The sequence below is a fragment of the Aspergillus homomorphus genome (assembly GCF_003184865.1).
Source record: "Aspergillus homomorphus CBS 101889 unplaced genomic scaffold BO97scaffold_35, whole genome shotgun sequence".
In the NCBI taxonomy this organism is placed as follows: Eukaryota; Fungi; Ascomycota; class Eurotiomycetes; order Eurotiales; family Aspergillaceae; genus Aspergillus; species Aspergillus homomorphus.
Window position 1 is genome coordinate 62,131 of NW_020291921.1, and position 12,898 is coordinate 75,028.

General features: G+C 52.6%; 5 protein-coding genes and 2 non-coding genes across 7 annotated transcripts; 3 read left to right on the plus strand and 4 right to left on the minus strand.

The window, feature by feature from the left end:
- Window positions 1–194: 194 nt before the first annotated feature.
- BO97DRAFT_t216 lies at window positions 195–266 on the plus strand. The gene has a single exon. It is a non-coding gene; the product is annotated as a tRNA-Glu (tRNA).
- Window positions 267–1,104: 838 nt separating this feature from the next.
- On the minus strand, window positions 1,105–2,293 carry BO97DRAFT_427118 (uncharacterized protein; the record flags this gene model as incomplete). Its single annotated transcript, XM_025697178.1, has 4 exons — window positions 1,105–1,398; window positions 1,456–1,650; window positions 1,704–2,142; window positions 2,211–2,293. 4 exons carry the CDS (start codon window positions 2,291–2,293, stop codon window positions 1,105–1,107), a joined length of 1,011 nt encoding a protein of 336 aa, XP_025548851.1.
- A 3,156-nt stretch (window positions 2,294–5,449) lies between these two features.
- BO97DRAFT_t218 lies at window positions 5,450–5,521 on the minus strand. The gene has a single exon. It is a non-coding gene; the product is annotated as a tRNA-Glu (tRNA).
- A 123-nt stretch (window positions 5,522–5,644) lies between these two features.
- Window positions 5,645–6,780, plus strand: BO97DRAFT_374060 (SEC61-beta family protein). The gene is made up of 3 exons (XM_025692921.1): window positions 5,645–5,806; window positions 5,942–6,287; window positions 6,345–6,780. Exons 1-3 carry the CDS (start codon window positions 5,804–5,806, stop codon window positions 6,377–6,379), a joined length of 384 nt encoding a protein of 127 aa, XP_025548852.1. The 5' UTR covers window positions 5,645–5,803; the 3' UTR covers window positions 6,380–6,780.
- Window positions 6,763–7,879, minus strand: BO97DRAFT_407459 (HIT family protein). Its single transcript, XM_025695644.1, has one exon. The coding sequence runs from the start codon at window positions 7,836–7,838 to the stop codon at window positions 6,819–6,821; it is 1,020 nt and encodes a 339-aa protein (XP_025548853.1). The 5' UTR covers window positions 7,839–7,879; the 3' UTR covers window positions 6,763–6,818.
- A 1,038-nt stretch (window positions 7,880–8,917) lies between these two features.
- Window positions 8,918–11,521, plus strand: BO97DRAFT_158398 (sodium:solute symporter family protein). The gene is made up of 5 exons (XM_025690207.1): window positions 8,918–9,192; window positions 9,255–9,427; window positions 9,485–10,001; window positions 10,054–10,707; window positions 10,770–11,521. The coding sequence occupies exons 1-5, from the start codon at window positions 9,071–9,073 to the stop codon at window positions 11,383–11,385; spliced, it is 2,082 nt and encodes a 693-aa protein (XP_025548854.1). The 5' UTR covers window positions 8,918–9,070; the 3' UTR covers window positions 11,386–11,521.
- A 31-nt stretch (window positions 11,522–11,552) lies between these two features.
- Window positions 11,553–12,759, minus strand: BO97DRAFT_479771 (rhodopsin family protein). The gene is made up of 7 exons (XM_025700713.1): window positions 12,625–12,759; window positions 12,457–12,510; window positions 12,279–12,312; window positions 12,199–12,223; window positions 12,114–12,146; window positions 12,020–12,060; window positions 11,553–11,952 (listed from the first exon to the last, which is right to left on the minus strand). Exons 1-7 carry the CDS (start codon window positions 12,653–12,655, stop codon window positions 11,775–11,777), a joined length of 396 nt encoding a protein of 131 aa, XP_025548855.1. The 5' UTR covers window positions 12,656–12,759; the 3' UTR covers window positions 11,553–11,774.
- Between the last annotated feature and the right edge of the window lie 139 nt (window positions 12,760–12,898).

Sequence of the window (12,898 nt, forward strand, 5' to 3'; positions counted from 1 at the left end):
TCCAATCCCACAATACTGTAGGACCGTAGGAAAAGCACAAGAAATTATGCGCCACATCCAACCGGGGGAGAGCCCGGCACCAATACACCAACACCCGATCATGTTAAGTGATGTCCCAATCTTTATTTACCTAGACTTATAATCTCTTCATTCTAACGCTCTATATCTATAACCTATGACATAACACAACAAGATCCGATGTGGTGTAACGGCTAACATCGCCGTCTTTCACACGGCAGCTCGGGGTTCGATTCCCCGCATCGGAGATCATGAGAATCTTTTTTCTTGTGTTTCTTTTTCCCCCATTGAGTTTTTTTTTTTTGCTTATCTTATCATGCAGCAGATTAAGTACATTTGCATGTCCATGATCCGAGCGGTGTTCAATAGCGTCGTCTTAATAGCCAAGATAAGAACGGGGAGCAGGAGGAGGGGACCATAAGAATAATTGTTCCTTTGAATAGTATTACATACACACCACATTCCCCCAGTGGTAATAACTAATGCTCCTGTCCGTACTCACAATCAGTTTTTTTCGCCCTTTTTCATGCGAAGGTCGACAAATAGAAATGGTCAATGCAGATATCCAGAAAGGCTGCCCTTTACATGGTACACACACCTCACGGTCATTTTAGGTATATTAATAGACTACATACAGTACATGAAAGCAGATGCACAGTCGTGATATTAACATAATCAGAGATAGAAGGAAATACAAGAATCGTCAATATGACGCCAGATCTAGCGCCACCAGGAACAAGCGGAATGCAGGTAGGATGATGGGCCAGAGAAAGCAGAGATCCGGCGAAAGGCAAGGAGAGTCGGTATGTAAACGAAAGGAAGGGTATTTGATGAGTCGTCAAAATGTCGAGCAACGCAGTAGGTATCATGTGGTAAATCCCGGGAAACACGCGCAATCTTCAACTATCCAAGATATTAGGAAACTCTGCCGGCAAAAACATGTCGCACAAACTCGCTAATCTGTAATAGAATATCGCTCCACTAATCAGCATCGGTGACGATATAAGAATCGAATATGGTGTCTTTTGGTCGTTTTGGTCTTTTCTTTCTTCCTCCTGTACTCGTAGAATGTGGCCTGCGATTTGCTCAATCGATCATCATCCGAGTAGGCACCTGGCCCGAAGAGATGTTGGAGGACAGCTCGGTCGTCTTGCCTTCCTTGTTCTGCGTCTTCTTCTTGTGTACATGTTGCTTCAAGCCCTTGTGAAAGTTGTGCATACAGACACAGGCGTTGATAATGGTGATGACGATGAGCACAAGGGTGATGACAGCGAAGAAGGTCAATGAGCGCCGGGCAGTCAAATATAGGTCGTAGGTACCGGGCTGGTACATCCGGACTAGTTTGAACAGGAAATAGGCCATTGCCGCGAAATAGAGAAGCTAGTGTTCTTGTCAGCTGATGATCGGCAGGAATCGACTCGGATATCTCCAACATACAATGACAACGATCATTCCAATTGAGCTTTCGCGTCGCACAAAGAAGGCCGCGCAGATCAGGATGATGATTGTCACGGGGATCGCAGCAAGCGTAAGGGCAAATTCAACGTCGGACCTGTTTGTGACGATGACGACGAACTGGACAGTGAACCCGAGGAAGAAGAAGAAGTCGAATTTGAGCAGCGAAATGTAGATCTGTCAAGCATGTAAGCCCGGGCGGCGCGCAGGGAAGTGAGCCAAATACGAACCTGATAAGTCAGATACCGGCGCTTCATTCGCAGATCGGCGCTGATATGTTTGTAGATGGACCACGCAAACTCGTCGTACAATTTCCAGGCAACGATAATCATCAAGATCGAGCCCATGGCCACGACGCAGGGAATGATGATCAGAAATGGTTCGGTTTCCCCCCAGACATTTCCTGCGATAGCGCCGTTGTCCCACAGAATTTGCACAGCATCCCGAATCTGTTGCACCTGCACAGCGCCATAGACCAACAGCCCGAGATTGCACATACACAGTCCGATAACCTGGATGGTGTTCTTCAGGCGCAGCGCGTCGTACACGAGAATCAGTTCGTAGATGAAACCGAAACTATAGAGTGCGAGGAAGGTTGGGATGGGTTTCGAGGCAGTTGTGGTGGCGGCCGATGGAAGCAATTGAACCTGGAAATTGACGAAGATATAGCTGTCATGATCCTCCACGGTCAGTTCACCGATCCGACAGGGTAGAACGAAAGCTTCACTTGTACATACCATTCCAGCGCCAGAGTAATAATCGTCTGGACCAGGGTAACGATGCAGAAGGACCACGTCCACAGGGAGTTGGGGCGGTACATCCTGTGTCGCTTTGGAGGATCCGGGGGAACGTTCGTGTACCCCTCCCGTCCACGAAAACCACGCCGAAAGGACGGATCGAAAGAGCCCCCCAGTAGGGAGGCCCGCGATGTATTGGAATAAATTTTGACGAAATGCTCCGTGACGGAGCTGGTGTCCGTCGGAGGATCGGGGTCGGGATACAATATGCTGGTTCACCACCGGAAGGCGGCGAGGTTTTCGGTGTTGGTAGAAGATAAAAGCCTCAGGTGATCGAGTTGGCAATGAGGTTGACGTTATTTCGATTGTCCTGATCCGGGGAGTATCAGATACGTCGCTTTGGCCAGAAAGACTCTCGGTGGTTCAGGAGGTGAGATCGCGATAACAACCGAAAGGATGGCGATTGGACACCAAAGGCATAAGCCACACCAAGCCTCCTGACAGTCAGCCGAGAGGACGAGCGGAGAATTCTAGAGGGTGGGGAGCGAGAGAGATGAAGAAGGACGAGATCCCTAGGGGCGAAACAGGTGGTGCCTGTTAAGCCGGGTGAGAAAAGTCGCGAAATTGGCGGGGAGGCTCAGGTCCGATGGTCAATGGCTCGGGACTGGTGGAGGAGACCAGGCTGGCTGGGTGTAAGGCTGAGCACATGCAGGGTCACGAGTAAGCTGGTGTGTCCGTTTCAGCCGGGAATGGGGTGAGGGTGGGAAGAAGAAAAACGAGAGACTGGGGGGTTCAGAGAAAGACTAGTGGACAGAAAACGAGTGTTGGAGAATAGAAAGAAAGAGGTTGCAAGAGAAGCTGATGTGGAACAGGAGGGAGATGAGGGAGGAAATGCGGTGGAAGAAAGGGAAACCTGAGCCGCAGTGAGGGAGAGGGAGAGAGGGAGAGAGAGAGAGGAGAATAGCAAGAGGGAAAAGGTATTATTACGAGTACGATGATACTGACTTACCCGGAGGTTTGACTTGTGACTGCCTGCTTGCCTGTCGGTCGGTCGGGCGGGCAAAGGCCAAAAAAAAAGAAGAAAAGAAGCCAAGCAGAAGGTCCAGCTGAAGTTCCAGACACAAGGGAAGGGTCAAGTGTCCGATTCAAAGGGGAAAACTACAGGGTCGATCCCTAAATGAATCGTAATAATAGAGAGACCTGACCCAAGAGAGGAATGGAAAGAAAAAGGATGCGATGGGAATTTCTTCTTCCCCACTGGACACTCACTGACTGACGACAACAACAACAACAACAACAATCCAACCGGAATGGGGACGGAGAAGTGATGCTAAGAAAAATAAATAGCCTTAATCGGCGACAGTTAACGGCATTCGAGCCCAGTATTCATAGTGATACAGTCCAGTCATGGTTCTAAATTTATGGTGCTTAATCTCGCTTTTGACTCGCGCACGGGAACTTTTTAATTAGAATCTTATGTCGCTCTAACGCCTCGATGGAGTTCTTGGAATTCGAGTCCCGGCAGGTCGAGTCTTGGCTCATCTGCCTATCAGTATGAATGCAGCAAGTCTCGCAGGATGCAGGTGTACGAGTGGGAGAATCATGGCGGTGGTGGCTAGTGAGTGAAGGAGGGAGAGGAAGTGGTGGTAATCACCAGTATTACTTACTTACTCAGTCAGTAGTTAGTAGTTACAGCCAAGTGGAAATAACCCGTGCCTGAGACTAACTCAAGGGAGAAATAAACTAGCCTCGATTACTCCTGAATTGTCGCGTCGCAGTGGGTCAGACCCATGGACTCAGCGGGCTGACTGTCTGCCTGCTGCGATTTTGAAACCAAAATTCTTGCCCCGGGGGATGGACGGGGCCAGATTCCATGGTTCAATTTATGCATCTTCTTCTTCTTCTTCTTCTTCCCTTTCTCCTCCCCCCCAGCTTCTGCCTGGCTTTGGTCCGGCAACAATGTGCCGGAGGTCAATTGTGCGGTCCTGACCGTTTAGCTGTCAGCTGCATTGAGCCACTGGATTGGTTGAGAATGATCTCCCGGATAGTTGTCGACGACTCGACGGTCACCAAGGCTATTGTGCGGACGATAAAGTGGTTCCTGGGTTCCTGTCGCAAGATAAGATGGGATTTTGGCCTGAGGCAGAGAAGGACAGCCAACAACTCCCAGGGAGAAGGATTGATGACCGAAGCTGGATTACGTACGGAGTACTCGTTCAGACGATCCGGCCTCTAAGTTAGTAAGTTATTCAACTTGCTGCGTCAACTATTCCTCAAATACCTTGCCTGCCAACCTGGTATTACTGTCAGTAGGTAGGGTATTATCCCACCACTCGAATGCGAGGAGGAAGAAACAGGGTTGGGTTGGCTGGAGAGGCTTGGGTACAGGGGAGCCACAGCCATGCGATGACCCTGGACGGTGTGTGTGTGTGCCAGTGTGGCATGGTGTGGCTATTTTAGTGCTTTCATTTCCCCTCCGGGTTTCCTCCCTCCCCTCCCTTGCCGTTTGCTCCATGTGTTCTTTTTGGAGGGAAGACTAGGCCCGCTTCTGAAACGGCGGCCATAACAGATAGATTCTCAGGTTCTCAACATCTCTGCCCTAGTACAGCCACTATTCCGCAATGATCCATCTGTTCGTAGCGATCTACTGGTGGACTCTCTATGCTCATGGTTGACAGGCTCACTAATTTAGCTTCGAACCTCGAGCTTCGACGGGGCTCCCAGCACGCACCTAAATTCCAGGCTAATTGAGAGTTAGTTCCAGTTGACTGTTGAGCAGGCAAATCGCTTACAATTACTCGACACGTAGGTCAAACATGCAGTAAACCAGCATGCGGACGCTCGTTCCTGGATCAGTATGTTCAGGGGACCGGTACCTAGGTATGGAGTCAGCTTGCATATCCCCAACCTTATCACAAGTGGGTGATCACAGGTGGGTGATTAGGTGCCACGGAAGCTATCCTCAAATCGTTAAAGGACTCTGGATGAGGTGTAAGGCAAAGTAGCGATGGTCAACCGAATCAAGGGTGCTCTAATTGGCCTTTGCGGTCCCCAGTCACGATGACATATATCGGAAAAGTAGCCGTGCCGCCATGGCAGACTCGATCGACCCAGGGAAGGAGAGCTCCAAGCACCCGGGCCCGTATAATGTATACTGGAAAAAAAGCGGCACCAGATAGTAAACGGGGCACAAGAAAAGCAGACAACAACCAAATATAAAGATATATAAAAAGATATGACTCCGATGCGGGGAATCGAACCCCGAGCTGCCGTGTGAAAGACGGCGATGTTAGCCGTTACACCACATCGGAAAGAGTTGAAAATATTAATCCATATTCTGCTTTATATCCCACTCTGGATTGTGCAAGACCATAACCCCAGACCCAGTCCTCGCCAGATGGAAACGTGAGCGTGGCCTCTTTCTCCGGCTGGCACCCGCAACCTCACCTCCCCGACCTTCTGCCATCCTCCTCTCTCCAGCCGACTTCCTTCCTTCTTCCATCGGCCAATTCAATCACCCACCCCATAATTCTCTCAATCTTCTTCTCTACTTGCTTTCTTTGCTTTTAGCCTTTTCTTGGTTTCAATTCACAATGGTTAGTTCTGATTCTATCGGTCGCCTCCGTGGCTACCTCGACTGCCCTTTGCGCAAGTGGGATCGTCTCCGTCGAGCCGACCGTTGTCGTTCCATTGTTCATCCAAATGAATGAAACTGACTCTCGAGCTTCCAGGCTTCTCCTCGTGCTGCTTCTCCCTTGACCTCCGGTGCCGAGTCTGGCCCTGACTCCAAGTCTGCCGGCGCTGGCTCCGGTGCTTCTGCCGTCTCCTCCGTCAACCGTCCTTCTTCGCCCACTCCTCCTGGTGGTCCCCGGGCTGCTTTGCGTCGCCGCGCGGCCGCTGACCACAAGGAGTCTCTCCGCAATGTTCGACCCAGCTCGACTCGCGCTGCTGGCGCCGGCGGTTCCTCGGGCACTATGCTGAAGCTCTACACCGACGAGAGCCCCGGCTTGAGAGTCGACCCCGTTGTCGTCCTGGTTCTCAGTCTGGGCTTCATCTTCTCCGTTGTTGGTCTGCACGGTATGTAATCATATGACACTGTTCGAAGTTCAAGTCCTAACAGATCGTGTCTCAAAGTCATCGCCAAGATCACCCGCAAGTTCTCCTCGTAAATTGCCCAATGCTGCCAGCTTGCCGCTAGAGCTTGTCGCCTCTGAATTATCTGGACCACCGGTGATCGGTGGGATCTACCGGCCATGGATCGGATAAGCCGGAGTTGACCACGAGAATTGAATCGTCCATCATTTACCCTTCGAAATCATATACCCCTGGTGTCCCCTTTACCCTTTCTTTCTGCGTGCGCCGGTGATGGAGACATTTTCGCAACACACGCATCGTTGACCCAGCGCGCTCTTATATTTCGTCCGAACTCGAACCTATCTGCCGCATAGGCCGGAACGGATATGCTCGACCCAGCAGAGAAGATTCCCGCGAGGAAGCAAGAGAGGAATTGGAAGGAAATGCAAATGTGTAATTATAGTGCTTATCAATGAAACGCGAGACTTGATCAACCCCCTTTCCCCTCTATCCTTATATTTCTCAATGCTACGTCTAAGAACACCCTACTGGCTCCGACTCAATCAGCCCGCGGATCTCTCTCGCCATCTTCACCACCCCCTCTACATCTTCTACTCTTGGCCCCGGCAACGAACTCACATACCCCTGATACACCTCCTGGAACGGCTCCTGCAGACCTTCCTGCCCCTGATAATCCTGATCGTCATCATCATCACCAAACCCATGAATAGGAACGAGCTTGACATGCGCATAATCGATCTCAAACCCCTCGAAGATCATCCCGCAGCGCTCAACCCCAAACGCGCGAATCAGCAACCTCCCAACGGTATACGCCGCCTCCATCAGCCCCGCATAATCCCTCTCATTCAAAGAGAAGATATCACTCGACAGATGCACCCGCGGCACCACAACCGTGAAGCCGGGCGTATTGGCGAAGGGCGTCAGGAACGCGACGTGGCGCTCGTCCTCCCACACGCGCCACTGTGGGCTATGCTCGCCGCGCACGATCCGCGCGAACAGGTTCTGGTCGTCCGCCGCGCCGCCGTGGAACGTGTGGTCGGCGTGGTAGCTCGTCGGCAACACCGACGCCGCGAAGAGGATGCTGCTGCGGATCGTGTTGAGCCGCGGTGTCGCCATCTGCGGCGCCGACTTCGACGTGATGTACCCTGGGTACTGCGCGTGGAAGTCCGGCGTCGCGTGCGTGATCGGTTGCCATTTGGCCGAGACGCCGTGTAGTGGGAGGAGCGAGATGCTGCGCCCGCCTGTTGTTATTAGGGCGGTGCGCGTCACGGTGTTGGCTTTTTGGAGCGCGGTGGTGAGGGTGCGGAGGGTCAGGAGTGTGTGGAGGAAGGTTTCTTGCGGGAGGTGAAAGAGGTTGTTGGGTTTGTGTTTGGAGTTGCGGCTGCTGGTGCTGCTGCTACTGCTGCTGGTGCTGTTTGTTGTTGGGGTCAGGGTTGCAATTGTGTGGCCTGCGGTTGTTGGGTTGAGGGTTAGGTGGACCGTTAGATCCGTATCTTTGTAGATTGTGGTGTTTGGGGTTGTGGGGTCGGTCATGGTGGTGGTTTTTGTGGTTGTTGTGGTGGTGGTGGTGGTGGTGATGATGTTGAGTGTTTGGAAAAGGAGTATTGGATGGTGTATAGTTGGCTGGATGGTAGCTTCGGGTTTAGTGCTGATAGTGCCAGTATCATGCCACCCACTTCTTTAATTGCGCCGAGTCTCATCTGTGCTTCTAGCCAAGCCTAATACATTGGGTTGGAATCGAGCACATGAGTTGGACAGCATCTCAATATTTATGAACATCGTCACTCATAGTTGCGATGAGGCTGGAATAGGCTGCTTGAAATGGGTCGTTTGATCTGCTACTGCATTTGACCCACAGGTAAGAATCCAAGACCATGACTCAGACTCTTAGCGAAGAGATCATGGGTTGGACAAGCTGGAACACTGTCTAACGTGTATTCTCTAGATGCAGTGCCTGTTATACATTGACTCAGCCAATCAGCGTTACGCAGCTACAAACAACAACTCCGAGGGATGCACAGGGTCCATGGCCAGCATGCAGGACGCGCGTGGGCGTCCCCACGGCTCTAAGCACCGTGCTCAAATCATTAGTGGCAAGATCGAGTAAGCGGTTCGATAATTCAAGATTAGACACCCAGTCTTGGCATCTACAATCAACAGCTCCTTCTCTCGGGCTTATCTCCAGGCTTCGGCTTCTTATCACCAGCCCAACCCTACACTGGCCAATGGTGGGTGTCTTCGCTGACCTCCGCTGATAAGCAGTGCTCTCCCAGCCAATGAGGGGGTCTTGTTCTGCTATCAAGATGCAGTGGAAGTGCAAGAACTGAAAGACTTCATGGTTCGTATCCGTCTCCACGAAAAAGATGCGGCATGTCAAAGCCAGAGCTGCTGGATCTAGCTCGTTCAAGCGGTGTTCCTTGACGGTCCCTGTTTCCCCGGCCTCATGCTGCTGGCCCATTACGAAACCACCGCGATGCGCTCGTCTTATCGATGACTCTTTCTTCCCTAGGAACCCGCGCTCAGATCCAATGACAGCGGCTGATCAGGTCTTTATCCTCCAGCATGGTCGTGTTGATCAGGATGTGGCTGCGAGGTCGGAGACTTCCCAAGGCGCTGCTGGCCTATATCATCTCCTACGGGCCGCCTCTTCTCTGTTGAACGTTCGCACGTATTTTGATTAAACGATCATAGGGAAATTTCAGACTAGAAGTCGACGAATACCCACTCACTAGAAGTATACAGAGGTTTGGCGAGAGCCGTCTATTATGTCTACTGACACAGTCAGTTTCACGGCCCCCCTTTCCCAAGGGTTCGGCTATGGGATCATCATTGGGCTAGGCTTTGCCTTTGCCCTGTTGATGATCTTCATTACGTGGGCGTTGAAGAGGTATTGACCCGAGCCTATGGATCAATTGACTCTACGGCAGTCAAGCTGACTGAGCCCCACAGGTACCAGCATGAAGTACAAACGTCAGAGATGTTCTCAACTGCAGGACGATCCGTCAAGTCGGGACTGGTTGCTGCAGCTGTTGTCAGTAGTTGGACCTGGGCTGCAACTCTTCTTCAATCGTCTACAGTTGCCTATGAATACGGCATCTCAGGCCCCTTCTTCTATGCATCCGGTAGGACCAGCCAACGGACAAAGTATCAACCGTGCCTACTGACGCAATCCATCGTAGGTGCTGCTGTTCAGATCATCCTGTTCGCAACGCTGGCAATCGAGCTCAAACGACGTGCCCCTAATGCGCACACATTCCTGGAAGCCATTCGGGCCCGCTACGGCACCGCCGTGCACATTGTGTTCATCGTCTTCTGTGTGATGACCAACATCCTGGTCACATCCATGTTGCTCACCGGCGGCTCTGCCGTCATGACCTCTCTGACCGGAGTAAACACAGTTGCAGCCTGTTTCCTCCTGCCCATCGGTGTCGTGCTCTATACTCTCTTCGGTGGAATCAAGGCAACCTTCATCACCGACTACATGCACACTGTGGTCATTATTGTCGTTATTTTCATCTTCGCCTTCTCCGCCTATGCGACGAACGAGAAGCTTGGGTCTCCCGGCGCCGTCTATGAGGCGCTTGTCGCGGCGTCGAACCGCCACCCCGTGGAAGGCAATGCAGAGGGAAGCTATTTGACCATGAGATCTAAGGAGGGTGGCATCTTCTGGGTGATCAACCTCGTGGGCAACTTCGGGTTTGTCTTTTCGTCCCCTACAACACGCTGTCACACACTAACCATACAACAGGACCGTATTTCTCGACAACGGCTACTACAACAAAGCCATCGCCGCCAGCCCCGTACACGCCTTCCCCGGCTATGTCATCGGCGGCTTCTGCTGGTTCGCAATCCCCTGGCTCTGCGCCAGCACAATGGGGATGACCGCCCTCGCGCTCGAAGGCACGCAGCGCCTGAGCTCGAGCGATGTGTCCGCGGGACTCGTGCTGCCCTTCGCCGCCGTCAAGCTTCTCGGCTACAGCGGCGCCGTGTGCACCACAATTATGATCTTCATGGCCGTGACGTCCGCCTTCTCGGCGCAGCTGATCGCCGTCTCCTCCATTTTCACATATGATATCTACCAAGGCTACATCAACCCGCAAGCCAAAGGCAAGCGCCTGGTCTGGATCTCGCACATGACGTGCGTAGTGTGGGCCATCGCCATGGCCGCCTTCTCGACGGGTCTCTACTACGCCGGGATCAGCATGGGATACCTGTACCTGCTGATGGGCGTCATCATCTCGTCTGCCGTGTTTCCCGGCGCCATGACCCTAGTCTGGAAGCACCAGAATTGGATCGCCGCGGCGGCCTCCCCACCGCTGGGTCTAGCGGTGTCCCTGATCGCCTGGCTTGTCACCGCGAAGAAGGAATACGGCGTCCTAACCGTCACCACCACCGGCTCCAAGTACGTTCTCCTCCCACCCCAACCCCCAAACCAAGCCAAGAACTAACACAACCCCCCCATAGTTACCCAATGCTAGCCGGCAACGTCGCCGCCCTCCTTAGCCCCCTCATCTTCTCCCCCCTCCTCACCCTCCTCTTCGGCTCCCAAAACTACAACTATGAAAGCATGCGCGCCATCCGCAAAGTCGACGACACGGACGTTATCGTCTCCGCCGCACACATCGACCCGGAACTGGCGCCGCCCACCGCCGCCGAAAAAGTCGCGATCCGCACCGCCGCGCAGGAGGACGAGGAAACTCGCAAGCTCGACCGCGCGGCGTTCTACTCGCGCACCTTGACAGTGATAATGGTGTTCTGCTTTCTTATCCTCTGGCCTGTCCCCATGTACGGCAGCTCGTATGTCTTCAGCAAGAAGTTCTTCACGGGGTGGATCGTGGTGGGCATGCTGTGGTTGTTCTGTACCACGTTCGGGGTGGTGCTATTCCCGTTGTATGAGGGCCGGAAGAGTATGCTGCGGACGGTGCGGTTGATGGCGCTGGATGTGCTGGGTAAAGGCGGTAGGAGGCGCAGGCCGATTGATGGGGAGGTTGTTTCGGGTGGTGGTACGAGTGAGGTGAGTTCGTCTGGGGTGCAGACGCCGGTTTATGTTGGGGAGAAGGGGGTGTTGGAGGGGAAGTAATTGAGACTCGCTTCGCTCTGTTTGGGCTTGGATTTCGATGAGTTTTATGATTATGGATGTGTTTGGTTGTGGTAAGGGGACGTGGGTTTCTTGTGCTGGCTGTGCTTTAGTTTTGGATATATATACCCCCTTCGTTTCATTACATTGGTTACTGTTAGTTAGTTGATAGCGGATAAGACTTTGATATTAAACACCAATCCAGAGCTAAACTATAACACAACACAGCGCAGCATGCAAATCAGCTAGATCAAACTACACAAACAAGCAGGAAGCAAGAGGTATCTTCCAAACACAGTAAACCACGCATAAACCCACACTAACGCGACCCGACCCAACCGAACCCAAACCAAACAAATAAACAAACAAACAGACTCCTCAAACCACTCCAACTACTTATACACAAAGTTCTGCCCTGTCTGCTGCTGCTGCTGCGGCGCCACCGCTCCCGAGGCCTGGGGCGGGGGATAGTACGGCGACCCGCCCCCATACGCAGCCTGTGGCGGCGGCAATTGCCCCGGTATGACGCCCGGCGGCGGTCTCGTATCCGGCGTGATATCCGGACGGTCCCTGGATCGACCTGATTAGCGTTTCCAGTCGTGATGGCCCGGCCATCTCTGGCGGGTTCGGTACATACCCTAGATCCTGCGTGAAGCGGCATGTGTAGCAGGTTACTTCCTATAAAATACGTAAGATTCTGGGTGTGATGTTGAGTGAGGAGAATGACTTACCTTGTATTTGTGCATGGCGAGAGGGATAACGGGCTGGAAACACTATGTCAGTTTCGTTTCCGGTGGTCGTGACGGCTGCACTTACCACAAAGCAGACGGTGAACCAGGGCCTAGGGTTATTAGCTTGTGGTTTGAATGGGTTCTTGAGGGATGATGGGGTCTTACCATCTTGTTAGGCAGTGTCCGTTCCAATGTTGGCCTGATTTATGGAGTGAATTGTTAGTTGGTTGAGTCCGACGGGCAGTATGTATCGGTGCTATTTTTGGAATGCAGCGGTGCGGCTACTGGGTATATCCTCGTAGGGTTTACAGTTTATCAACCGGGGGGAATGCAATATACTTACAGTTGTAGCAGTAGGCGCGGACATTCTCGTAGCCTTCTAGCATGGATGTGAATTCTGGAGAGTGTTAGTGATTCTGACCCTCCGGTGTACCTATGCATCTCAGGGTTTGGGGGTGGCGAGGAGCGATTCGGGAGCAGTGGAGTTCAGGGTTAGTGGTTGGACACGTACCATGAGTCCCGAAGGTGATGCAGATGGCCATCTTGTGGTTGTGCGATTGTCAGGGGATGGTGTAGTTTAAGGAAGGGATAGAGTAGTGAGAATCAATTCCCAGAAAACGTGACGTCGTTGGTAATTTGGGAGCTTTGAAACGAAGGGAGACCATCGCACGGGGGAGGCAGCCATGTTTAAAGCGCTCGGGGGGGCTGATGTGTGGCGGCGGTGTGGCTTGGCATCGGGTGGTTACTGCTGCCGGGCCTGGGCTTGGCGGGCCGGTCTCGGGAGT

What these genes read in the sequence shown, in the direction of transcription:
- BO97DRAFT_374060 (XM_025692921.1), top strand. An exon ending in CTCCGTTGTTGGTCTGCACG is followed by an intron (nt 6,288 to 6,344) that starts GTATGTAATCAT and finishes CGTGTCTCAAAG; the next exon opens with TCATCGCCAAGATCACCCGC.
- BO97DRAFT_407459 (XM_025695644.1), bottom strand. Translation starts at nt 7,838, where the DNA reads ATGACCGACCCCACAACCCCAAACACCACAATCTACAAAGATACGGAT.
- BO97DRAFT_158398 (XM_025690207.1), top strand. Translation starts at nt 9,071, where the DNA reads ATGTCTACTGACACAGTCAGTTTCACGGCCCCCCTTTCCCAAGGGTTC. An exon ending in CCCCTTCTTCTATGCATCCG is followed by an intron (nt 9,428 to 9,484) that starts GTAGGACCAGCC and finishes AATCCATCGTAG; the next exon opens with GTGCTGCTGTTCAGATCATC. An exon ending in GTCACCACCACCGGCTCCAA is followed by an intron (nt 10,708 to 10,769) that starts GTACGTTCTCCT and finishes ACCCCCCCATAG; the next exon opens with TTACCCAATGCTAGCCGGCA.
- BO97DRAFT_479771 (XM_025700713.1), bottom strand. Translation starts at nt 12,655, where the DNA reads ATGGCCATCTGCATCACCTTCGGGACTCATG. An exon ending in CATCACCTTCGGGACTCATG is followed by an intron (nt 12,511 to 12,624) that starts GTACGTGTCCAA and finishes AACACTCTCCAG; the next exon opens with AATTCACATCCATGCTAGAA. An exon ending in GGACACTGCCTAACAAGATG is followed by an intron (nt 12,224 to 12,278) that starts GTAAGACCCCAT and finishes TAATAACCCTAG; the next exon opens with GCCCTGGTTCACCGTCTGCT.